Source organism: Diceros bicornis, chromosome 28 (genome assembly GCF_020826845.1).
Source record: "Diceros bicornis minor isolate mBicDic1 chromosome 28, mDicBic1.mat.cur, whole genome shotgun sequence".
NCBI classification, from domain to species: domain Eukaryota; kingdom Metazoa; phylum Chordata; class Mammalia; order Perissodactyla; family Rhinocerotidae; genus Diceros; species Diceros bicornis.
The window spans coordinates 32,368,431-32,392,882 of record NC_080767.1 but is presented as its reverse complement, the minus strand read 5'-3'; the positions used below and the strand labels follow the sequence as shown (position 1 = coordinate 32,392,882).

The following is a 24,452-nucleotide window of genomic DNA, read 5'->3' as shown; positions in this document are numbered from 1 at the left end:
GGAATTATGACACAGATTATAGGGAGTCCGCCTACAACTGGCTTAATTGTTTTCAAGGTGTGGGTCATCAGATTAGAACAGCAGGAAAGAGCTTTTATTAAAAAAACAGAATCCTTTCTTCAAGTCCAAAAGCCATCGGGAAGGTTGGGCATGGTAGGCTTCAGTTAGAGGGGTGGGAAGTGACCATGACAGCTCAGCATGGAGTGTCAGAACCTAAGCTACATGATGAGGGTGTTTGTTTGAGTCTTTGAGCCAGCATGGTTATCAGACTCTGAGTAGAGCAATGAGGGCGTCATTCCTGTGGAAGGGATAGCAGGGGGTGAGAAGGGCATCTGAGCCAGAGAGCAGCCTGGCTGAAGGTGTCAGAGCCTGAGGGATGAGGTGGTTGTTTATGTGGATAGTAGTGGCAGTGGCTCAGTACTGGATGTCAGAACTCTAGTGGGATCCAGGGGGATACACAATGGGAAAGGGTGCAGCAGCAGTAGCCCAGCGCTGGGGTAGTGGAGCCTGGGGTGGGGAGGGCTTTTTTTTTTTTTTTTTTGCCCTGAGCTAATATCCATGCTAATCCCCCTGTTTTTGCTGAGGAAGGCTGGCCCTGGGCTAACATCTGTGCCTATCTTCCTCCACTTTATATGGGACCCCGCCACAGCATGGCCTGACAAGGAATGTGTCACTGCGTGCCTGGGATCCGAACCCAGGTCGCCAGCAGCATAGCGCACGCACTTAACCGCTACGCCACGGGGCCAGCCCCTGGGGAGGGCATTTTTTGTTGATGGGAGTGGACAGTGGTGGCCCAGCACTGGATGTCAATATTCGAGCAGGGCAAGGAGAGGGCATCTAGGTGGGTAGGGAGGTAGAGGCAGTGATATAAGATTGGTTACGTACAAATAAATAAATATATTAAGAAAATATGGGCAAGATTTTTCGCTTTTGTAGAATTAGCTACAAATGTGTAAAGGAAGGAAACTAGAATGAATCCTGTGTTGGAATGGAATTAGAGCCAGTGGTATGAACCATGGCTTTCAGTATATGTGATGTAGAAATAAATAGAGATGAAGAGTGTATTCTGGGTCTCTATGTCTAATATATCCCCTGGCTCTATCCACTGCAAGAGTCTGGGGTCAGCAATACCCAAGTAGCAGTGAGCACACTTAGTGCCCAAATCTTGGTTTCTAAATACCATTTTCCACTAAAAGGAGCCAGGACTCCCTGAAGAAATGTCTAATTCCAGGGCTGGGGCAGGGGAAGTATAGGATGAGCCTGGAAAATCTTTTTGAGCCAAAAAAGTAAGGAAGTGCTGAAAACATGAGGCAGGTATGTCAGAAAGACACAAAGGTGAGCTTGAAGGGGCAAAGTGTTCCCACTGCTCATATCTGGGACAATTTGAACATCAAAACAAATGATGATAGCAAAGGATTATAACCCATTGAATAAAACAGGAAACTGTGTGTCCATACTAACATAAATAAGTAAAAAGATAAATTAAAAGTTTGATGAGGAATGGGATATATATGTCAAGTATTGCTCCACAAAATGCTTACAAAACACAATGGAGACATCAGATGAATTAATCAAATGATCAAAGTGAACATCATCAGTAATGGGACAAATTGAAATCTAAGTTGATAGAAAATATCAGACAATTGAGAATTACTCTACAAAATGGCTGGTCTCACTGTCAAGTTCATACAAATCTAGGAAAGACTCAGAAACTGTTCCAGGCTGAAGAAAACTAGAGAGTCATAACAATTAAAGGCAACATGTGAGTCCCAAACTGGATTATTTTGCTATCAAGGACGTTATTGGCACAATTGACAAAACTTGATGGGATGTGAGGATTAGATGGTAGTGTTGTATCAATGTTAATTTCCTGGTTTTGATGATTAATTGTGGTTGTGCAGGAGAATATCCTTTGTATTTATGGATGATAGGGCATAATGTTGGCAACTCACTCTCAAATAGTTCAGGAAATAAAAAGTTTTTGCACTGTCCTACAATTATTCTGTAAATTTGAAATTGTTTCAGAGCAAAATTAAACGTGTGCGCGTGCATACATTCATTTCTCCCCTCTGGGAGAAACTTCAGTAATTTATCAGAGTTCAGATTGAAACAGCCTTTTAATGTCGGCTCATCCTCTTTTTCATCTCCTTCAATTCACTCCCAAAGACAGCTGTGGAGCAGCGGAGAGGACTCTGTGCCTGAGCACAGAAAACCTGCATTTAGTTCCTGGCTGTGCAACTTACTAACGAGCTGATTTGAGCCAAGTTGCTTCACCCTTCAGAGCCTCAGTTTTCAATCTGTAAAGTGGGGTAGTTATGAAGATCAAACAGATAACAAATGGATACAAATGTAAGCTTATTACTATTATGTTAGCACGGAGAATTCCAGAGGATGGGAGAAATGGCTTTTGAATAATTCTGTAAACAGTGTTCTTTTGAGCATTTTAAAGGTGAATCTGTCTTCAATTGAATAATTTGTACTGCTCTCTGTATTTCGTTCTGTGGCTCAATTTCACTAATTAAAATGCACAGCCACCATCCTATATTGCATGCTGTTGTATGTAGTTCATTTTTAACTTTCCATAATTGGAGGCTGCCATGTGTATCCAGTGAACGCTCAATAAAATTAATTGAGGGTAATGATGATGAAGACAAGATCTATAGTGTCATCATTATTTCTCCCAACCACCCCCACCCTGTAAGCTAGGATTGTTTGCATTTAAAAGTTGTTGCTATGGAGTTGAGAGAATAGATTTGCTGAGAGCTTATGGTATATGATCCATAAAAGGCGGTCATGGTAGGTGTCTCACTGAGTAGAAAATATCAAACTTGGTGTGGGAGGATCTATTTGGCTCTTATATTGAGCCATAAGCAGTGTCTTTTGTCCAACACTACTTGAATATCAAAACTGTTTCTGTACTGGGGCCAGCACCTCCCCAAATGTGCGCAGACCTCCCTGCAGGTCTCTGACTAAGGGCTCAGCCTTGCTTTTGTTACTTAGGCCTTTTCTTTCTTTCAGGAGAGTCAGTGGAATGAGCTTCTTGAAACTCTGCATAAACTTCCCATCCCTGACCCAGGAGTGTCTGTTCATCTCAGCGTGGTAAGTTGGGGCAGAACATTAGCAATCACTGAGAAACCATGTCATTGATAACAGTAAGAAGGGGTTAGTCTAATAGGATCATCTCTTGTCGTCTGCACCTTCCCCACCTCTACCCCTGAATACTCTCAAATCTCTGGGCTCAAGACAGGCCAGGGAGTTGAATTTCTTCCTTTCTTTGGTATTCCATGAGGAATGGGTCTCAAATGTCCTCAGGCGCCTCTCTTCCTGGCTGTCATCCCATCACTAGCATCTCCTGGATGGCAGGTGCTGGGTTTGGAATGAGATGGCCAGCCTCTGCCTACCTCCTCAGCCTCTGTCCTCGGGCTCCCTATCTGATAATTTGTCCCCCAGCACTGCAATGCAAGCCCCTTTGCTGAAGCCCATCCTGCAGCCTCCTGAGCCTTCAACACTGCCTCCCCTCTATTGTTTTCGTGTCTCGCCTACTGGGCTGTACACCCCTAGAGGACAGGGATGGAGAATGCCTAGCATGGTTCCTGGCCTACAGTAATAATTGTTTCTTTGAACTCTTTTAAATACAAACTATGTGTTCTGTAGTGTGTTAGGGTAGAAAATCCTCTGAATTGCAAATTGTGAGATTTCAATCCTGGTTGTAGTTTTTCCAGTGACCTGAGTGATGATAATCAAAACCTTTAACCTCACAGGCCTCAATTTCCTCATCTATCAGATACGGTATCAGAAAAGATGTAGGGGATCTTTTCCATATTTCAATTACTGGAATTTTCTAATTCCCTGGATCAAACCCCTGTTGCCACCTTCATCAGAATTCTCCGATGGACACCCTTTGGCCAGCTATTGATTATCTAGGGGCTATTTTCCGAATGTTGTGGGGTCTGAATGTTTAAAGAGTTTTTTCTTCAGCTTCACTAGAACCAGGTTCAGTGTTGATATTCAGTGGTTATCTTGGTATTTACCCTCTTAAAGAAAATGAATATTTCTTATAAGTTTTTTGTGATGATCAAATTAGAAGCAATTTTACTACCAATAACTAATAATAGATCTACTATTTATTAAGTTCCTAATTTATGCCAAGTATGTGTCTCTAATGTTCAAAGCAACTCTACAAGATAGATATTAGCATTCTCATTTCATAGATGATGTTTAGAGAGGAAAAGTTACTTGCCTATCCAAGGTTATGTGGTTAGTAAGTGAGAAGATTGGGGTTTTCAAACCGAGGGCTAACTTCAAAGACGATGTTCTTTTCACTAGGCTATGAGTGTTGAAACAAAGGGAAGAAAGAAGGAACTTGTAGGGGCCGGCCCCATGGCTGAGTGGTTCAAGTTCTGCATGCTCCACTTCGGCTGCCCGCTTTTGCTGGTTCGGATCTCAGGTGCGGACCTACACCGCTCACCAGCCATGCTGTGGTGGCGACCCACATACAAAATAGAGGAAGATTGGCATGGATGTTAGCTCAGGGCTAATCTTCCTCAAGCAAAAGAAAAAAAAAAAAAGAAAAGAGGGAGATTGGCAACAGATGTTAGCATAGGGCAAATCTTCCTCACCAAAAAAAAAAAGAAGGAACTTGTGAGGTTTTTGCTCATTTTAAGAGAGCACTGGAAAGAAAGGACCCTTGTTACAGAAATTTGCTTAAGGAAGATTGTCTAGAAAAGATGAAAAAATGAGCTTTAAACCTGCCCCAGTCATTGCCATATAGCTAAGCGACCTTGCCTTTGTCTCTGTCCCTTTTCCTGAGCAGCTTGATCTCTCTGCTTTAGTCTGTAATGACATCCGACAGGTAGCTGTGGAGTAGCCTGGCTGGGTCACCAGCTGCTGGGGAGGAAGGGCCACTCCTTCCCCTGAGTGCCTGCCAGGCCTCAAGGGCAAGCAATCACAGGGGCAGGAGGACCTGTTGAGGGGGTGCAGCTGTTTCATGCCAGTGGTTTCTAGGAATGTTTCTGACCTCCTCTGGTCTCAGCATTTCATGGGCGATGGAGCAAGACAGAATCTCAAAGGACAGCCTGGGGACTACTTGGTTTTAGAATTACATTGGCTCACTATTTACAATCCATTGCATCTGTAAAGGCAGATATATTTTCCTTTCCTGTTTACAAGGAATTTCTCTCTCCATGTTGTATTTCTGATGCAAATTTCTGATGCAACTAGCTCTGAAGAGCTAGTCTCATCTGGATTATAAAGCCTGAAATGTTGATAAAATGGCAATCCTGGACTTTTGTCTTTAGTCACAAGGGAATATTTCTGTGTGCCTGATATAGGTGATTGAGAAAAAATAGAAATGTAAACTAGCAGTTCAGAGCAATAATAATTTTCTATTGAAATTTCGTTTATAGAATGCTAGGCACTTCACATATACTGTCATGTGTCACTTAACAACAGGGATACTTTCTGAGAAATGTGTCATGAGGCAATTTCATCCTTGTGCGAACATCATAGAGTGTACAGATGATGTACAGCCTGGATGTACAGCCTACTACATACCTAGGCTATATGGTACTAGTCTTATGGGACCACTGTCATATGTGCGGTCTGTCGTTGACTGAAACGTTGTCATGCAGCACATGACTGTATAACATTTATTCTTCACAACAGTTTTGAAGTAGATGTTACAATTCCCATTTACAGATTCAAAAACTGAGGTTCTGAGCTATTAAGTGAAGTTGCCTAAAATCACATAGCTATTAAGTGGCTGACTTTCTGGTCTCTGTTCTTTCTCCCTCACTGTGCCAACCATTACTCTGTGACTCCATCACCGTGTGGACATCCATTACTGAACATTTCCTGGGACTCTCCTCTAGCCATTTGGTGTAGAAGTTGGTATCTCATGGCATCAAATTTAACCTTATATTTTACTTTTACTATTTTAATCCTCATTGTTCAATTGAATTTATTATTAACTGGTTTCTGTGCTGCATAGTCTCTATTGTAATACTTCGTAGGTAATACCTTGGCACAGACACAGATTTGGGAATAATGCATTGCAGAAGGTTTTTTAAAGTTATCTTTTTATAATTTTGCTTTTTACTTTTTAGTTTATTAATTTAAGTGGCTTTAGCTATAATTTGCACATAAAAAGCACAGATATAACATTTATAGTGGAAAGAGCATAGCTCTAGTTAGCCAAACCTGGTTTCAATCCTAGTTCTGTCATCTGCTAGCTGTGTGACCTTAACAAGTTACTTTACCTCTCTAAGCCTTAATTTACCCATTTGTAATATGGAGATAATATCTTAAAATCTGTTGTGGAAATTAGAGATAATAGTGATCAAGTACCTGGCATTAAGCCTTTTGTGTAGCAGGTGTTCAATAAATATCTGTGAATATTAGACAAATAGCTCATACTATTATTGTTGTTATTGTCATTATTGCAATTGTTCCCTGGGCCTTTCATTTCAGGAAGCCTATACAACTCATTTTTCTCAAGAGCTACTTATTTTGTAATTATCCAAGACTGGGGGTGGGGGTCTTCCCGAAATGTCACTTGGGGGTCCAGGTTTGCACTTAGGCAATGGCTAAGCTGACTTTCTCTGCATGTGACCTTTCCTGGCCTTTGCACAATCCCATCTTTAATTGGCCAGCACCAGGCTCTTTGCATTCCGGCTTGCCATTGTCCTCTGAGTCTTTAGTAGCAGAGAGGAGGTGTCATCAGTTCAGCTTGTTGTCATTTAACTCAGGGGCACCTGCTTGTCACATACATGAAGATGTCTCCTTGAAAGTTCTTTGAACAGGTCAGTTTTTGAGCTCCACTGAGTCTTGGCTCCCTTCACTGGAGGTTGCACTGGAAGTCAGGAGGCTTATTTGCAGAGCATGCATAGCAGAGAGAATTTCTCCACTGTTAGCCATCTGTAATGGTCTCAATGCAGCAGTCCTTCAGCTAGAGTTGTCCTTAGCATCACTTGGGCCTTCGGGGCAGATTTTGCCTGCAGCTTGTAGATGGATATAATCTCAGATGCTGAAATGAAACGGCAGGTTTGGTTGGTAAAGACCATTGCTGAGCAAACCTAGTGATATTTGGTCCCTAGAGTTCACTTGCCTCATTGAACTATGAATTATGAAGCCTGCAGCTTTCATGTGTTCAGAAACCTGCAAACATCGTACGTATGGGAATTTAGCATTTAACCACTTTAAGCTGTTCATTTATATCTCCCAAAGAAGTTTATCTCTCATAGAAAAGAAGTCCATCCACTGAACTGATGCTTTAATACATCTGGCTTCAACCCAACATCAACCAAAGAAAATATTCCATAGACATTTCCTATGGGTGAAACTCTGTTTCCTCATCTGAGTAAGGAATTATCTTTAGATCTTTTACCTGATCTCTGAATAATGTGCTTGTTGCATAGTTTTGCAGAAATAAATAGTTTTGCTTTTCTTTTCCAGCATTCTTATTTTACTGTGCCTGATACCAGAGAACTTCCCAGCATACCCGAGAATGTGAGTACTTGGAGCAAAAAAATTAAATTTTTATCTTTGTTTTTTACTGATTTTAAATGAAAATAAAAAGATATATTTTCCCTTTATGAAAATAGCACATTATAAAAGTAAAAACAAATGGAGAATATTTGAAAAGTATAGAAAGTATAACAATAAGGAAGGATCATTATTCATACTTCTTGAAGGTAATCACCTATTAACTTGTTGATGCCTCATTCTAGAATGTATTTTTTTACATAGTTAAAATCACCTATTACATAAGCATTTTTCCGTTTCATTCATAAGAATCATTTTTGTTGGCTGCATAATATTTCATTTGCTATGTAGTTTACTTAGCTATTCCCTCATGTATTTAGGTGGTTTTTAGTTTTTGTTATAAATGAAATGTATGTATATAAAGAACTTTCCATATAAAGATTTCTTTATTAGGGTAAGATTTACTCAAGTAAAATAATGCTTCTACAGATCTTCCTCAACTTATGATGGAGTTACATCCTGATAAACCCATCGTAAGTTGAAAATATTGTAAGTGGAAAATGCCCCCGATACCACCTAACTTACTGAACATCATAGCTTAGCCTAGCCTACCTGAACCTTGCTCAGAACACTTGCCTTAGCCTACAGTTGGGCAAAATCATCTAACACAAAGCCTATTTTTTTCTTTTTATTTTGTGAGGAAGATCAGCCCTGAGCTAACATCCATGCCAATCCTCCTCTTTTTGCTGAGGAAGACTGGCCCTGGGCTAACATCTGTGCCTATCTTCCTCCACTTTATATGGGACACCGCCACAGCATGGCCTGACAAGCGGTGCATCGGTGCGCGCCCGGGGTCTGAACCCCGGGCTGCCAGCAGCGGAGCGCGTGCACTTAACTGCTACGCCACAGGGCTGGCCCCCACAAAGCCTATTTTATAATAATTTGTTGAATATCTCATGTAATTTATTGAATACTATACTGAAAATTAAAAAACAGAATGGTTGGATGGGTACAGAATGGTTGTAAGTGTATCGATTGTTCATCTTCGTGGTCACATGGCTTATTGGGAGCTATAACTCGCTGCCTCTGCCCAGTATCATGAAAGAGGATCATACCACATATTGCTAGCTTGGGAAAAGATCAAAATTCACAATTCAAAGTATGGTTTCTACTAAATGTGTGTAGCTTTCGCACCATCGTAAAGTCGGAAAATTGTAAGTCGAACCATTGTAAGTTGGGGACCATTTGTACTCCATTTCTATGTTCACTTTTAAGAGAGTAAAATAAAGTTTTTGTGGGTATAAGTGTGAGGACCCCCACCCTCACCTCTTAAAGACTTAGGAGCAGTGAACTTGAGTCTGACGGAGCAGAGGTTAACATTTGCCCTCTGAACAAGCTAAATGACATATCTACCCTAGCCTTAAGACACATTTTCAAAATGTTTTACTCAAATTATAAATAGTAGTATATAGGATTAAATATAGACTCGCCACCACTCAGGCACTTGATTACTTTTTTTTAATTGTAGCAAAATATATGCAACATCAAATTTACCGTTTTAACCATATTTAAGTGTACATTTCATTGGTGTAAATCCGTTCACATTGTTGTGCAACCATCACCAACATCCATTTCCACAATTTTTTTGTCTTTCCTGACTGAAGCTCTGTACCCTTTAAACAACAATTCCCCATTTCCCTCCTCCTTCTCTTCCCTGGAAACCTCTATTCTTTCTGTCTCGACAAATTTGACTAGTCTAGGCACCTCACATAAGTAGAATCATACAATATTTGTCCTTTTGTGTGTGGCTTATTTTACTTAGCATAATGCCTTTGTGGTTCATCCATGTTGTGGCATGTGTCAGAATTTCCTTCCTTTTTAATGCTGAATAATATTCTATTGTATGTATATAACGTACTACATTTTGCTTATCCATCAGTGGACGCGAATTGTTTCTACCTTTTGGCTGTTGTGAATAATGCTGCTATGAACATTGGTGTACAAACATCTGTTTAAATTGCTTTCAGTGCTTTTGGGATATACTTGATTAGTTTTTTAAAGTACTGGAATAAGTGGTATATTTCTTCATAACTGCTATAGATTCACAGAAAGGAAATTCTTTAAAGTGTTGTCTATAGAGCAGATAAATTATAAATATCAAGTAATCAAGTTTAATTAATGAAGTTAGGCTAAATGTTATGATTATATAACTATCTTAATAAGTTGGGATTGTCAAGTATATCCATAAGGTTTATTAATATGGTCAAGCTCTGGTGGAAAATGTTGCTTCTGACATTAAGTAATAGAAGTTCAAACCATAGTTCCCATTTCAACAATAATAGCTAATGTTTACTGAGTACTACTGCTTGTCAAATGATGTATTCAGTGCCTTACCTGCATTTTCTCATTTACTTCTCTTAACAAGCTTAGGTGGTAACTACTGTAATTATTATTTTATATAAGGAAACAGAGGCCCTGAGAATTTAAATAACATATTCAAAGTCCTGCAGCAAATAAGTGGTAGAATTAGAATTCAAACATTGATCTTTCTGATGCTAGAAGCTGAGCTCTATATATACTGTATATACTGTGCTACTCTTTGAACCCATAATCTTACCTTTCATCTCTCAAAAAATTCCATTGACTATAACTATATAAATTAAGGAGAAAAGTGTCCACATAATGGCAGAGGGAGCCACCATGAACTAGAAGATTTGAGGAATTTCTGCAACTTAAAGGAGATGATTATTGATACTTAGCAGTCAATAAAGTGTAGACAATGGAGGAAGCCAAAAAGAACTGGAAAAATCCTGTGGAAAGAGCAGAAGCAGGGGTATCCCATGGACCAATAGCAAAAGACTATTGAAGGATTATTTTCAAATGCCATGGAACATTTATAAAAATTGATTATGAACTAGATCACACTCAAAAATTCAAAATAGAAAAACTCAGACTCTTACAGGCCACCATCTTTTATTACAATGAAATAAAACTAGAAATTAATGATAAAGATTCACAAAATTCATCTACTTGAAATAGTGTTTGGATCAAAGAGCATAAAACATTGAAATTGGATTTTATTTAGATATTAATGACAATGATAACACTACACAACAAAGACCTAAAGGATGTGGCCAAAACTACACTCAGGGGAGAATTCATAGCTTTGAATGCTTTTTTTTTTTTTTTTATACAGAAAACATTTAGAAAATAATGAATTTGACTTTCGATTCAAGAAGCTAGAAAGAGAATGGCAATAAAAAAGCCAAAACTAGAAAAATTATAGCTTAATTAGTTAGAAAATATTGTTAAAGTAAAATTGAAAAATAAGACTTTTTAAAAACTGAATTTCTGAAAAGAATAATAAAATCTTAAACTTAATCCAATAAATTTGAAAATTATGATAGAAAATTTTCTAGAAAAATATAAATGATCAAAGTCAACCTCTTGAAATAGGAAATATGAATATAGAACCATAACTTGAAAAGATTAATAAAGCTCTTTTGGCCATCTCTGCCACTTGCTGCTACAAGTGTATCAGGTGTATGTGGTTATATAGGCGTGTTAAGGAACAGATATTATTATTATTTGAACTGTTCCAAATCATAGAAAAGATATGCGTTCATATGTATTATACAAAAGCAGAAGGAAAATAACTTAGAATCTCAGAGAAAGTCACACGTTCTGAGTTTTTCTTTCCTTCCTTTTTATGATAGTAGTAGTTTTCAAACTACTACTGGGGCCCTGAGGTTGCTTCAGGACCGTGGAAGGCATGAGAGAGATAGGTGGCTGACTGACCAGAGCACGGGGTCTGTGTTCCTGCTTTACTCAGAGCAGATTCATTTCTATCTGCTTAAATTGGAAATTAGGTAATATTTTGTTTGAGATAAGAGTCCTTTTGATTAAAAGAAAAAAAGTTTAGAAGCTACATTGTTAATAACACAATAGGGATGATACCAAATACTATATACCTTTATATCTGCTTTTTATTATGACAATGTATTATGAACATTTACCTATGTCATTAAAAATTCTTTACCAGTATCTTTGTTGTAAAAAAAAATTAAACAACTCAGAAGTGCATATTGAAAAAAGTGAAAGGCCTCCATTACTACCATCTCTCCTTCCCTAATACCCATCCTGCCTCCAGAGTGTGAGGAGTGTCCTTCCAGATCCTCCTCTATGAATTCAGTGTTAGATGTGTGAGTACCTGTGTGCGTGGTAGACATTTGTTAGACATAAATGTGATACTATTTATATTGTTGAGCAACTAACTTTTTGTGTTTAATGTATTCTAAAGACTGTTCATATCTAGTTACTTCATCCTTTTTTAATGATATTTTTATTTCATGGTATTTTTGTTCTTATGAAAGTAATACATATTAATGGCTTAAAAAAAATCACATACCACATAATTGTTGAGGAAATTTCCAAATTCTTCTTACTTTCCACTCCCCAGAGATAGCTGCTTTCAAGTTTTTAGCAGTTGCAACTAAGAGTTCCTGGATTTCACATCTTCCTGCTTTTTAATTTTATTCTGTTATTTTGGTGAAATCTTCAGTAGTTTCCTGAGAAAGTATTGTCTTGGAGGTGACATTTTTAGACCTTGCATGACTGAAAATGACTTTATTCTGCTCTTGATAGGGTTGGAAATTACCTTCAGAATTTTGAAGACATAGCTCCATTGACTTCTTGTTTTCCTGTTGAAACTTGGAAGTCTTAAGCCATTCTGATCCCTGATATTTTTTTTTAGGATCCTTTATTTGTCTCTAGTATCCTGAAATGGCACAACAATTTGCCTTGCTATGGGTCCATTTTCTACTGTGCTGTACACTTGGTGGGCCCATTCAATCTAGAAACTCATGGCCTTTAGAGCTGGGAAATTTTTTCATATTTCTCTGAAAAAAATCTTTATTTTTCTCTTTTCTTTCCCTCTATGGTAGAATGTTAAACTTCCTATGTTGATCCTCTAATAGTCTTATCTTTTCTATTTTCCATCTCTGCCTTTCAGTATTCTTTCTACTTTCTTCAACTAATCTTTCCACTCTTTTGAATTTCTCCCACCCTTGTTAATATCTAAGAGCTTTTTGCTGTTGTTCAATAAATTGTTCACTTTTTAATCGCATCTTGTTTCATGGGTACGATATATTTTTTTCATCTCTTTGAGACTATTATAGATTTTAAAAATTGTTCCTCTCTCTGCATTGTTTTCTTCCTCAACATTCCTCTCTTCTATTTGTTTTGCTCTGTATCTTTGATCACAGAGACTTTCCTCAAATGATTGCCCAGTCACACTTAAGAGTGAGGCACTAAAAAGCTAATTGGAAGCTCTGTGTTCATGACTGGGGCTTGTTACCTGGTAGGTTTTATTGTAGATGATGGATCAGAGGCCTGGCTAGTTGGGGGGTGAGGTGGGGGAGGCTTGCAAATACAGTATCAGAATCTTTTCTTTTGGACTAGTCAGTTTTCTCTTGCCCCGAGTATAAGCTCAATTTCCAGTGTTCTGGAAGCTGAGTAGGTTATGATATATCAACATTTAGCATGTATACTTTCATCTAATCTCCCCTACATTTTTGATTTAATGCTTTATCCCCTGTCCTCAGCTATGCTTGGTGTCCCCAAGCCTTTCTGATTGAGTTCCTCTAGAAAGAAAACATTTATTCTTCTAGAGGAATGCTGGAAGGCCAGTTGACTAGCTGAGTGAGTTAGGAGAGGAGAATCGTGGGATTGAAATACTGTTATTTTATTGGCACCCTTCCCCTAGCCTTCTGAGTTCTGGGTGTCTCTAATTCCTGAAACTTTTTGGAGTTCTGTGGTGTGAGTTGGCTTGATGCTTGCTGCTCTGTACCCTGGCCTCAGCCTTAGTGTTCAGCCATTACTGGGCTGTCAGGTCAGTCTCCTTTAGTTTCCCGACTTCAGTTGGCACTCTTGACAGCTTGGGCCAGAAAATTTTTTGTTGTGTGTGACTGTCTTGTAGGTTGTGAGATGTTTAACAGTATCCTGGGCTCTACCCTCTACAGTCATGTGCAGCATAACGATGTTTTGGTCTATGACAGACCCATATACCACAGTGGTCCTGTAAGATTAGTACCATATAGCCTAGGTATGTAGTAGGCTGTACCATCTAGGTTTGTGAAAATACACTCTGTGATGTTCGCACAATGACAAAATCACCTAATGACACATTTCTCAGAATGTATCCCCATCATTAAGCAACTCATGACTGTATATGATGATAGCACACCCCTCTCCAGCTTTGAGAACCAAAAGTATCTAAATACATTGCCAAATGTCTCATGGGGACAGATGACCCAGGTTGAGAACCATTTCTTTAGTAACATCTGCTTTCTGGCTTTCAAAAATTTGACATCTCTTTTTCATTACTGTCTTTTCTCCTGTTCTTTGGGGTTTGTGTCTTTTAAAATTCTTATACTGTGACTTTTCCCAGTTGAGGGTGGGTGAGCGTGGTATCAGGAGAAAGAAATAACAAGTATACATATGTGTTTGATCCACCATATATTGCTAGAAATCCCCACAGTGCTTTAACTATGCTTTCCTACTAATAGACATTTAGATTGTTTCTAATGTTTTGCTATTATAAATAATATTATGATAATTATTGCCTAGGTTAGGTTCATCTTTTTAATTTTTTTATTTTAAGGACTGAGAATTCCTTAAGAACTTCAATTTAAGGTACCTGAAAGTTCTGATAATTTCTTCATTTTCAAAACCACAATTACTGAGATTAGAAATGGTTTAGGAAAAAAAACCTGTCCTCTTTATAGCCCCACCTCCAATTCCCATCTGCACTGTATGCCACCTCCTCTGCCCCTACCGTTTAAAAAAATTTGCATTCCCTCTGCTGGTTTTGCCACTGATGAACCAATTCCCTGTGTATGACCCATTGTCCCCTAAATCCTCCTTTGCAAACCAGTAAAAGCCTGGCCCTGTTTGTTTCTAAGCAAGAATAATAAAAATCTGCCAGACTTGTAACATACTTGGTTCCATTTAAATCCTTATAGCTACTCTGTGAGAGGTAAACATGAGCCCCATTTTACACATAGGGACCCACGGCTCACAGACCTGAGGTTACCAGCCCAAGATCTGCTCCTAAATGGGATGTAGTGACTCAGGTTTATAAGAAACCAAAGCATTTTGTTTCCTTTATACCCTCCTGCCTCCCTATAGTTGACTTCTGATATTCATGAGGAAAAAGGAAAAGACAGGATTTTTCATATCACAAATATGAAATGAAACAGAAAAGCTTTTCCTCTAAGGAGAATCTGAACTTTTGTAGAACAGATTTGTGTGATTTTTGACATAGAATCACTATTGAGCTCTAGCCATGTTTAAATTTGCATTTTAATCTCTTGGTGATTTTTCAAGGATTAATTTAAAATGACTAAATTGCTGCATTGGAAATTGAAACAAGCAATAACCATGGGTTGTTAATACAATGTAGTCTGCTACAGTGAAAAGAACGTGGGTTTTGGAGACAGTCAGACACTGGGCTCCATCACTGTGGGACCTCAGGCTACTTACTTATATTCTGTGAGCCTCAGTGTCCTTATCTAATAAAGAAAATGGGAGAAACAAATGAAGTATTAAATGTGAAGTTCCAAGTTCAATGCCTGGTACAACAGAGATGCTGCTTTTGATGGTCCTTCTCTTTCCCTTCTTCCCTCGGCTTTCCTAGAATTCTAGTCTTAACCTCTGTGAGGTATGAGTTGTGGCTGAGGGCTAGGGAACATGACTTCTTGGAGCTTGTCTTTTCTAAGTTTTTTCTGACATTTTTGGTTGTGAAGATCAGTACTTTTCCTTTCATGAAGTGTATATTTGGCCACAAAATTCTCTTAGCGGGCACTGTTGACACGAGAATTTCTGAGGCTTGGAAATGGTGCAGGGAATGGAGTCCAGGACTCCAGTGCCTGTAATATGGGAGGTGTTCTTTAAACATTTATTGATTATCTCCTCTAAGGGACATTCGGAACTTAAGAGAATAAGCAAAGAAAAGGGTAAAAGGACTTTGGGATATGGAACTTGATTATGTCACCAGATAATCATATTCTTCTGGACAGCCTCAGAGAAAGGTTAACGTAGGAAGGAGAGAGAGGAGCTAGTATTGATTGAACACCCACTGTGGATCAGATCCGGCTCTATTTGTTATATCATGAAATCTTCACAGCAACCTTATGGTGTGGTTGTTATCCCTGCTCTGAAAAAGAAACGAACCCAGAGATGTGAAGTAACTTGCCCCTAGTCACCCAGCCGGTAAATGCTAACACCAGGATTCACACTCGGTTCAATCTAATCCCACACTGAGATGCTGCTGGGTCCTGGGCCTCTGACTCCATGGCTTCCTGTACCCTTCTAAGTAATCATGCATCGTAAGTGTAATTTATGTAATTGTGTATTTGTGTAATGCCGTCTCTTCTTCCATAAGGATGAAAGGACCAAAAATACCTTCTAAAGGTATTTTTTCATTACTGCATCTCTGTGATTATCACTGTGCCTAGAACATAGTAGGTACTCAGTATATATTTATGGAATGAATGAATGAGTGAGCATGCAGCCACCCCCAGGGGAAGGAAAAATAATAGTTCCTTTCACTTGGCTTTTGGGCCATGTGTTTGCAAGACATTAATGAAGAGCAAATGTAAAAAATTAATTTTTTTCACTTTCAGATGCCTGTTGAAGTTAATTCTCATTATTTCTACAATTTCTTTGTGAAAATATTTTCTTCCTTTTCACTGAAAAACTATCACTATGTAATTGCTCGTCAGGGTTTTCTCTGTCTATCAAGATAACACAGGTAGGAGTGAATTTTATACAGGCAATAATTAAATGAGCATAAATCTTTATAAATTTTAAACAGTTGACCTGCATTAAAAAAAGTCACAGATCATGAACAGATATGTAATAATAATTACACTGTAAACTGGCTGTATAAGGGATTTCTTTTAGCGCCCATGTTTTGAAGTATATTTTTGATTAATGGATAGTCATATAGACCTTCATTTGGAATATTAAACAAACCTGTCTTAATTATCTGGCCAGTGTCATACCAAGTGGTTAATGATGCGAGGAAAGCATTTAGAATGGACAGTTACATATAACATTGCCCAGACTCCACTTTGTCAAAAGATGCACCATGATATAGAAAAGATTTATGAACTCATCGTGACTTTCAAAAATAAACAAAGTTGAGGTGGTAGTAGAAGACCTATTATCAAGCACTGAGATTATAGAGAATTCCATTGTTGCTCTTAAGAGTTGTCAGGTAATTGTTTATTCTAATGGGTTTTGCATTCACACAGAGGGATAAAAATTGACCTCTGGGTAAACTCTGCTTTCTTTCCTATAACGTATTTCTCTGATTTGATTGCTTATGTAAGTTTGTCCTTCTCAGACAGATTATTTTAGAATCCAATTGATAATTCTCTTTTAAGAATCCCACACAACTAAGGTAACCTAAATTCTTGTTTTAAAAAAAAGTCAGTTGAGGGTTTTAAAGGTTTACATTATGGTAAAATAATCTGAGCAGGAGTTATTTTAGGAAATAAGACCCACTGACAAAACCAAGCCTCTGGCCTTAGAAGCCTCCTCCAGACACACTACATATAGTAAGTCTTTATCCTCTGCACTGTGTATGAAGCTGAAAGTCACAAAGACTAATAAAATGACAGACCGTGGGGCGGACAAGCATCTGTTTCGAAGGCTCCAAGGAGTACCCAGCTTAGAGTCGGTTCTTTGGTTTGGGGATTATCTCATCTCCCTTAGGTATTGAACCTAAGACGCTTTTTCTCTAAGCCCCACTACATCCCCTCCCATCCCTGGCCCATTGCACCCCACCCTCACCTCCTGCCCCCACCTGCTTCCTAACCCCAGGCTTGGATCACAGTGAGCCTGCAGTCCCCAGCCACCTGGATCGCCGCAGGAGACAGCAGCGGCAGCTAGAAGGGAGCAGCCATTATGGGACTTCTCCTGGGGGAAAAGGGGTTTTGGCCAGGTGCCTTCCCTTCCTCTTTGTCTGGATTTAGAGCCACAGCGGGTTAGAGCTGGAAGGGACCTTCACCTCCATTTCTTTGTAGAGATGAGAAAGGGAGGCCTGGAGAGTCTAACGAGCCTGTGTAGCGCATGCCTCTTCCGAAACTCAGCTTCCAGGCTGATCCGTCCCTGTTAACCAGAAACCTTCCTCGGATTTGAACCCCTTTCAGCCTTTGTAGCGGTCAGCTTTGTATCCCTACTCTCCAGCCCTACAGAGCGGGCCCGTAAATGCTAGGCAGATAGGACACTGCTCACAGGGACATAACTGAAATGATGCTTAAACTGCATGAATAGAAAAGGAATGTCCTTAAGCCTAAAAACACACTGGCATTGAGAAAACTGAGCCCTTTTGACCATGGACACTGGGAAATAGTTCCTCTAAACAAGATTTTCCTTTCCTGACAGGTGAGTCACACAGAGAAGTAAACTGTCAGGGAACAGAGTGGGTGGTTATTTAGGCTTAGCCATGGTGGTATTGTAATCCAGGACGCTAGGCCTAAGACTAGGTGGCCAGCGACACCGTGTTTGACAGGATTGATGCTTCTTTAGAAGGAGGGTTGATCCTTCATTAAATGAATGGACTCTCCCTTTAAAAAACTATTTGGGCAAGTGGACAAATGTGGTACATAGTAACCTGGAAGTCTGGGAGGTGTCCACTATTTTTCCTTTCCCTTCCCAAGTCTAATTCATTATCAAGTCCTGTGATTCCACTTTCCAGAGATCTGTCACATCTGTAGCCAAAGCTTTCCTCTAAGTAAATATTTGTTTTAATCATTCTTTCCCAGAATATGGTAGTAGCCCGTTAACTGGCTGCCCTGCCTCCTGCTTGCCCTCTCCTGTGTACCTTCCACAGGATCTCTAGGAAGATCTTTCTGAAAAGATCAAATATGGTCATATCATGATCCTTCAGCAGCTCCCTATTACCTGTGAGTAAAGTAGAGGCTCCCGCAGGATCCGAACCCAGCTTCCCTGCCCCAGCACGCCCCCTGCCCTGCATGCCACCCTTCACTCTCCTGACCTGCTTGGAGCTCGTCTCTCTTCCTTGCTTTGCCTCTGCCTGGAATATGCTTCTCCCTCTGTCCACTGAGGGAACTCGTGTTGGGAGGCCCAGACCAAATATCTTCTACTCTGTCAAATCTTCCCCAGCCTTCCCCCCATATCCATCCAGCAGAATTGAATCCTCCCTTCTTAGCCAGCTCTGGAGCTTGTGTAGCCTGGACCACAGTACTTTGCACACTGGGTTTCTGGGTCTAATGCCGCTCTCGCTCCAAGGATGGTACTAAGCCTATAGTAGGAGTCAAGTAAGTGTTTGTTGATTGGCTGCTTATAGCAGAAATGGGAGGTTGAAGACTTAGTTCCACTGAAGCAAAGTGCTGGGAGACTGGCATACCTTTTATAAATATAAGTTCATGATATGTTCTGGCTGCAATCTTGACAGGATAACTTGCCATGGAAGCTGTCTCTTCTCCTTGTTCTCCGTTCCCTACACTCTGATCTTACGCGTCTGAGAAATATGATGACCTGGCTGTGAAATGAACACCTGCTTCTGTGTACCATGTCGTTCCATCCCCTCCACCCCCTGCACTTACCTGATGAACAAACCACCTATTTCTTTACACTTTGAATAAATACAGCCACAGAAACCTTAAAAAGCTCCCCTTCCCCCACTAGCTTACCTGACTTGGTGAGTCTCCAATGCCCTTCACCATTGCTAAGTAATTGATCACGTCATCCAGCTCAGACCCAGGTTTTCTGAAGTCAAAAGCTATGTTCTTCCTAATATACCACCTTGGCTGATGTGTTCTCTTACACCACTGCTGCTCACACTTGGGCTAAGGAGCAATAGTCTTCAGTCAGTTACTTCACTCATTGATTCATTCTTTCATCAAACTGCTAGATAATGAGACATGTCATTCTACCCAAAGGACCTCAGTCTAGTGGGAAGACCATACTTGTAACTGAGTGATTATAAGATAGAGACAAATTACCATGGAAGCACAAAGGAGAGCTTGACAAATAAGGAGTCAGGGAAGCCTTCCAGGAGGAGGTAATATTTAAGCTGGGTCTTGAAAATAAATAGGTGTCCTCAAGAAAGAGAAGAGCATTCTAGGCAGAGGAAGCAGCAGAAGTAAAGGCCTGAAAAGGCATGGCAGGTCTGAGAAATTGAGGACTGGTATGGCTTAAGCCACTAGATGCTTAAAGGCTCAGGCGAGGAGACCCCTCTCTCTGAGGAGTTTTCTTCTGAGATGAGGCTTGGTAGGAAGTGCAAGTGCTCCCTACAGTTGCTAAGGCCCATTCTGCCCCACAGGTGCTCCCACGGCTGAGTGAGGTTCCCAGGGCTGTCACCACTCCCACCCACTCCCACCCTCCTTGGTGGGTGGCATCCCAGAAGGAAAGAGGCAGGGGAGGAAGCAGATAAGAAAGACAGCTTCTGTTTAGACACAAATATCTTGGTAATCAGCACAGATGGGATGAGAAATACCAAAAAAAGTACATGACAGTTTAGAGAGAATTTGGCTAAATGTTACATATTTTTAATATACCTGTGTAGAGTTTTTGGAAGAAGCACCTGAATCCCTCGGAACCTGATTGGACCTGGGGGTTATGCCTCAACCAAGTGGTGTTTTTGTTTCAGAAATGTTCCCTTCCCCATCCTCAAAAGTACCCTTGTGATTTTTTTTTCTCCCACCAAAATAAGGCACAGGATTTGTCTCTGACGCTGTGTCTCCCTATTTGGACGGCAAGCTGTGTAACATATTTCTACCCAGCGTGAAGCTTCTTGGCAGACTCTTGAGGCCACGTTTTGGTGGCTTCAGAGTTATCTTTGGATCTGTCAAAAGTGCTAATGGGCTTTCTGGCCTTCTTTAAGCTCCTCATTTCTATTTTCTTTTTACTTCCATCCTCTCCTAAAAGAAAATTTCATGTAATTCATCAGCAGTTAAGCATTTTACTGAAATGCTCAGCTGAGGGCCTTGTATTTTTGTTTGCGAGAATAGCTCTGCCATGTCACTGTCTTCAGAACAAACCCCACCCTGACATCATTAGCTCAGCACTCCTCAGGCCACCGGCAAGATATATACTTGTTGATGAATTCAGACTGCCTTTTTTGTTTGTTTTGGTTTTCAAATTTGTTAAGAGGCAAGTTGATGTGGTGGTTAGAGCAAGAGTTTTAAATTCAGGAGATCTAGTTTTGAAACTTGGCCCTTTCTAGCTGGGTGACCTTTGAAAGACTACTTAACCTTCTTGAGCCTCAGTTTTCCCATCTGTAAAATGGAGATAATGCCTTTCTCATGGTTGTTGAGATTAGAGAGAACATAAGCAAAATAACTATTGTCTGGCACATAAGGATTACTCAATAAATGGGATAACAATAATTTTTAACAGAAACATTTTTTCTCTTTCTTTGAGCATACTTTGATCCTGCTTTGTTCCTATGCTATGCTTTCTTTTTCCAAATACAACTTTTACCTGCTATTTCTAGTAGTATAAAAAAAAAAAGTGGGGCTGGCCCGGTGGTGTAGCGGTTAAGTTCATGGGCCGCTTCGGCGGCCTGGGGTTCACCGGTTCAGATCCTGGGTGCACACCTACTCACCGCTCATCAAGCCATGCTGAGGCGGCATCCCACAGAGAAGAGCTACAACTATGTACTGGGGCTTTGGGGAGGAAAAAGAAAAAGAGGAAGATTGGCAACAGATGTTAGCGCAGGGCCAATCTTCCTCAAAAAAAACAAGAAGCCAGAAATCTGGAAAAAAAAAAAACAACACAGGCTTAGAGACAAACCCATCCAAGCCTGAATAATGCCTTATCCACTTACTGTACAACCTTAGTCAAATTACTTTACTTTCTCTGTGCCTGTCTTCTTATCTGTATGTAGAGAGAATAATACCTGTTCAGGAGTGGTTTCAAGATTAAGTGAAATAATATATGTAAATCAAAGCCTTGTGTATTGTAGATATTTAAAAGTATTTAAGAGGAACAATGTAATGTAAGGGAAAGTGTATGGACTATGGAGTTGAATCTGAGTCCAAAATCTGACTCCACCAGTTACTGCATCTCTCCCAGACTTACTTTATCTAGACACTGGAAAGAATAATACCTCACTGGATTTTTGTGAAGATTGCATAAGATTACACATACAAAGGTACCTGGTACAGTGCCTGGTACTTGGTAGGCAGTCAGTATATGGAGCTATTAATTCACTCACTCTGTTTATAAGGGCCGATGGTTAACCTGGTACTCCAATCAAACAATAATAAATCATAAGATAAGTGCCCATTCTTATTCCCAACCCATAGTATTATTGAAAAGCACTTTATGCTATTTTGCATATAAAATCCACCTGGTTAACTTGAATTTATGGGTTACAGATCTTTCATCATTATAAACTGCAACCCCTGGCAATAGCATTCTTCCCTCCCCAACTCCCTTCGTTTTCAGAGGATTATATTGTGTGGCATTGAAAACCTGTAACATTGAAGAAATTAGCATATTCATGTGTATTATGAAAGTCAGGTGGGTATAGAAAGGGTTGCAGAAATGAAACACATTACATTTTTTCCGAAATCTGAAGAGTACCAATCTATAGTACTAATTAAAGGACTGAAGCCCAGGCTGCAGACAAGAGCTAGTTAAAACACTGCTTTGTCACACTTGCTGCTGCTTGTCTTCGATTTTTTTTTCCTTTTGAGTGAAATACCTGGAAATTGTAAATCTTCCAAATTGCTTTAATTCCAGCCGAGCGGTTATAGAGAATGTAAACTGTGGAGGAGGGGGACACCAGCAGTGATGACAGGAGAGGAGCATGCCCGGCCTTTGCGGGTGGGATCTAGTGGACAGAAACAGGCTCTGTGCCAGAAACATTTTGGTCCCTGGGTACTTTCTTTTGCTTAGACGTATGGCACAGTGCATTGGGCAAGTTCTAGGAGCTGAGGTCAGAAGATCTGAGATACAGTCCTGTCTTTATCACTCATTAGACTTTTTGATCTTGGCATTTCTCTCTGAGCCTTGGTTTCCTCATTTGTAAGATTGCAGACTTCCTTCCTATCCTGCTCAGCCTTCGGAACTGCTATGAAAAGCAGCACAGCGCCGTAAATGACCTCATGTTGTAAACTGTAATCACCACACAGAGATGTAATTGCTCAGACTGCTTCATCTCCAAGGGCTCTTCCACCTTTACATTTCGTGATATTGTACATGACTGGGGTTTGGTCTCCTGGGTAGAAAGAATAGGACGGGGAAGAGGAGAGTATACTTTCTGATTATTTTCTGTTTCTCGTGCTTTTATTGGATACTGCTTGTAATAAGAACAAACAAAATAAGCCACAAACCTCCCCTTCTTCTTTCTCCTAGAGAAACCTGACAGAATATTTTGTGGCTGTGGATGTAAACAACATGTTACACCTGTACGCCAGTATGCTCTACGAACGCCGGATACTCATCATTTGCAGCAAACTCAGCACTGTGAGTAGACAGTCTTGAGATGAGTCTTTAAATTATTTTATTTTAATTGAAAGATATATCAGAAAGATTAAAGAAAATTTCAGATAAAGAAATCAGCCACAATCCCCTCAGATAGTAACATGTCATTTTCATTAATTATTCATGTTCCTTTACAGTGCCAATGCACGTTTCATTTATTCTTATAGTTTCACAATCAATTATAGTTTTCCATTTGATCGTGTGTAGTGAACACTTTGTATATTTCCACATAAGCTTCCATCGTTGTCATTTTTTTTGTCTATATTATATTCCATTATACTGATGTGTCATCATTTACTGAATCTTTCTTCTCTTGATGGACATTTAGATTGTTCATAGTTTAATGCTTTGGTAGATAATACTGCAGTGAACATCTTTTGTCTGCTTTTAATGAAAGAGTTCATTTTCTAAGGAGTGGGACCACCAGGTCAAAGGACTTGATAAGCACTATGACTTACAGACTGCCAGATTGCTTCCCAAACAGGCTGTGCTTGTTGATGGTGAATGCTGCCAGCTGTATGTGAGTGTACCATTTCACTGCAGCCTTGCCGGAATTGTGTGTGTGTGTGTTCACACATATGTGTTTTAATTTTGCTAATAAAATAGGCATAAAATGGTATTGCAGGTAGGCTTTGTTTTTAATTTCTTTGGTTAGAGGTAACTGAATATTTTCCATAGATTTATTTCCTCTTTGTATTTTCGTATTGTCTTTTCCCATTTGTCTTATAGGGGTCTTGAGGTTTTTTTTTTTCATAAATTGGAATGAGTTCTTTTTATATTGTAATAACTTTTGCAATATGTATAATATAACTATTTTTCGTATTCTTTTCATTTTAGTTTTTTTAACTTGCTAAGTATATTAGTTTATATTTTTACCAATATTCTATTATGAAAATTCTCAAACATAGAAACTTGAAATCGTTTTACAACAAACACCCATATAATTCTATCTAGATTCTGCCACTAACATTTTACTATGCTTGCTTTAACACATATTTACTCATCTATCCATCCATTATACCATCCATCAATCCATCTTACTTTTTGATGCATTTCAAAGTAAATCACAGACGTCAGTATACATCACCCTAAATAATTGAGAAAGTATGTTATTAACTAAAGTTCAATATCTGTTTACAGTATTTTTTTCTTTTGAGGTAAAACTTACATACAGAAATTGACTGGGAATGCCTAACGGGTGCCTCTCTGTTAGAGAGAGTAAAAGACCGTCTTAGAGTGGGAATTTCCCTAGTGAAGGGCCTGTGGATAAACTCAGTTGTGTATTTACCTACGAATACAAGGCACCTAATAATGAAAACTTCGTGAGGCTATTAGAGAGATTTTTCTTTATAGTTTTCATCAGAACTTCATTATTTTATTATTTCTTTGGCATTTTTTGCTTGTCAAGAACTCATAATTTTTGGATTTCCTACTGTGTGCTAGGC

The 24,452-nt window shown here is 39.5% G+C and overlaps 1 protein-coding gene across 4 annotated transcripts in view; it reads left to right on the top strand.

The window, feature by feature from the left end:
- DENND1A (DENN domain containing 1A) overlaps positions 1–24,452 on the top strand; it is a 502,861-nt gene that overhangs the window by 221,580 nt on the left and 256,829 nt on the right. For all 4 annotated transcript variants that reach the window (XM_058524001.1, XM_058524002.1, XM_058524003.1 and 1 more), the window contains 3 exons: positions 3,019–3,099; positions 7,453–7,506; positions 22,879–22,989. In XM_058524001.1, coding sequence (XP_058379984.1) covers positions 3,019–3,099; positions 7,453–7,506; positions 22,879–22,989 — 246 coding nt within the window. The remainder of the gene's footprint in view (positions 1–3,018; positions 3,100–7,452; positions 7,507–22,878; positions 22,990–24,452) is intronic.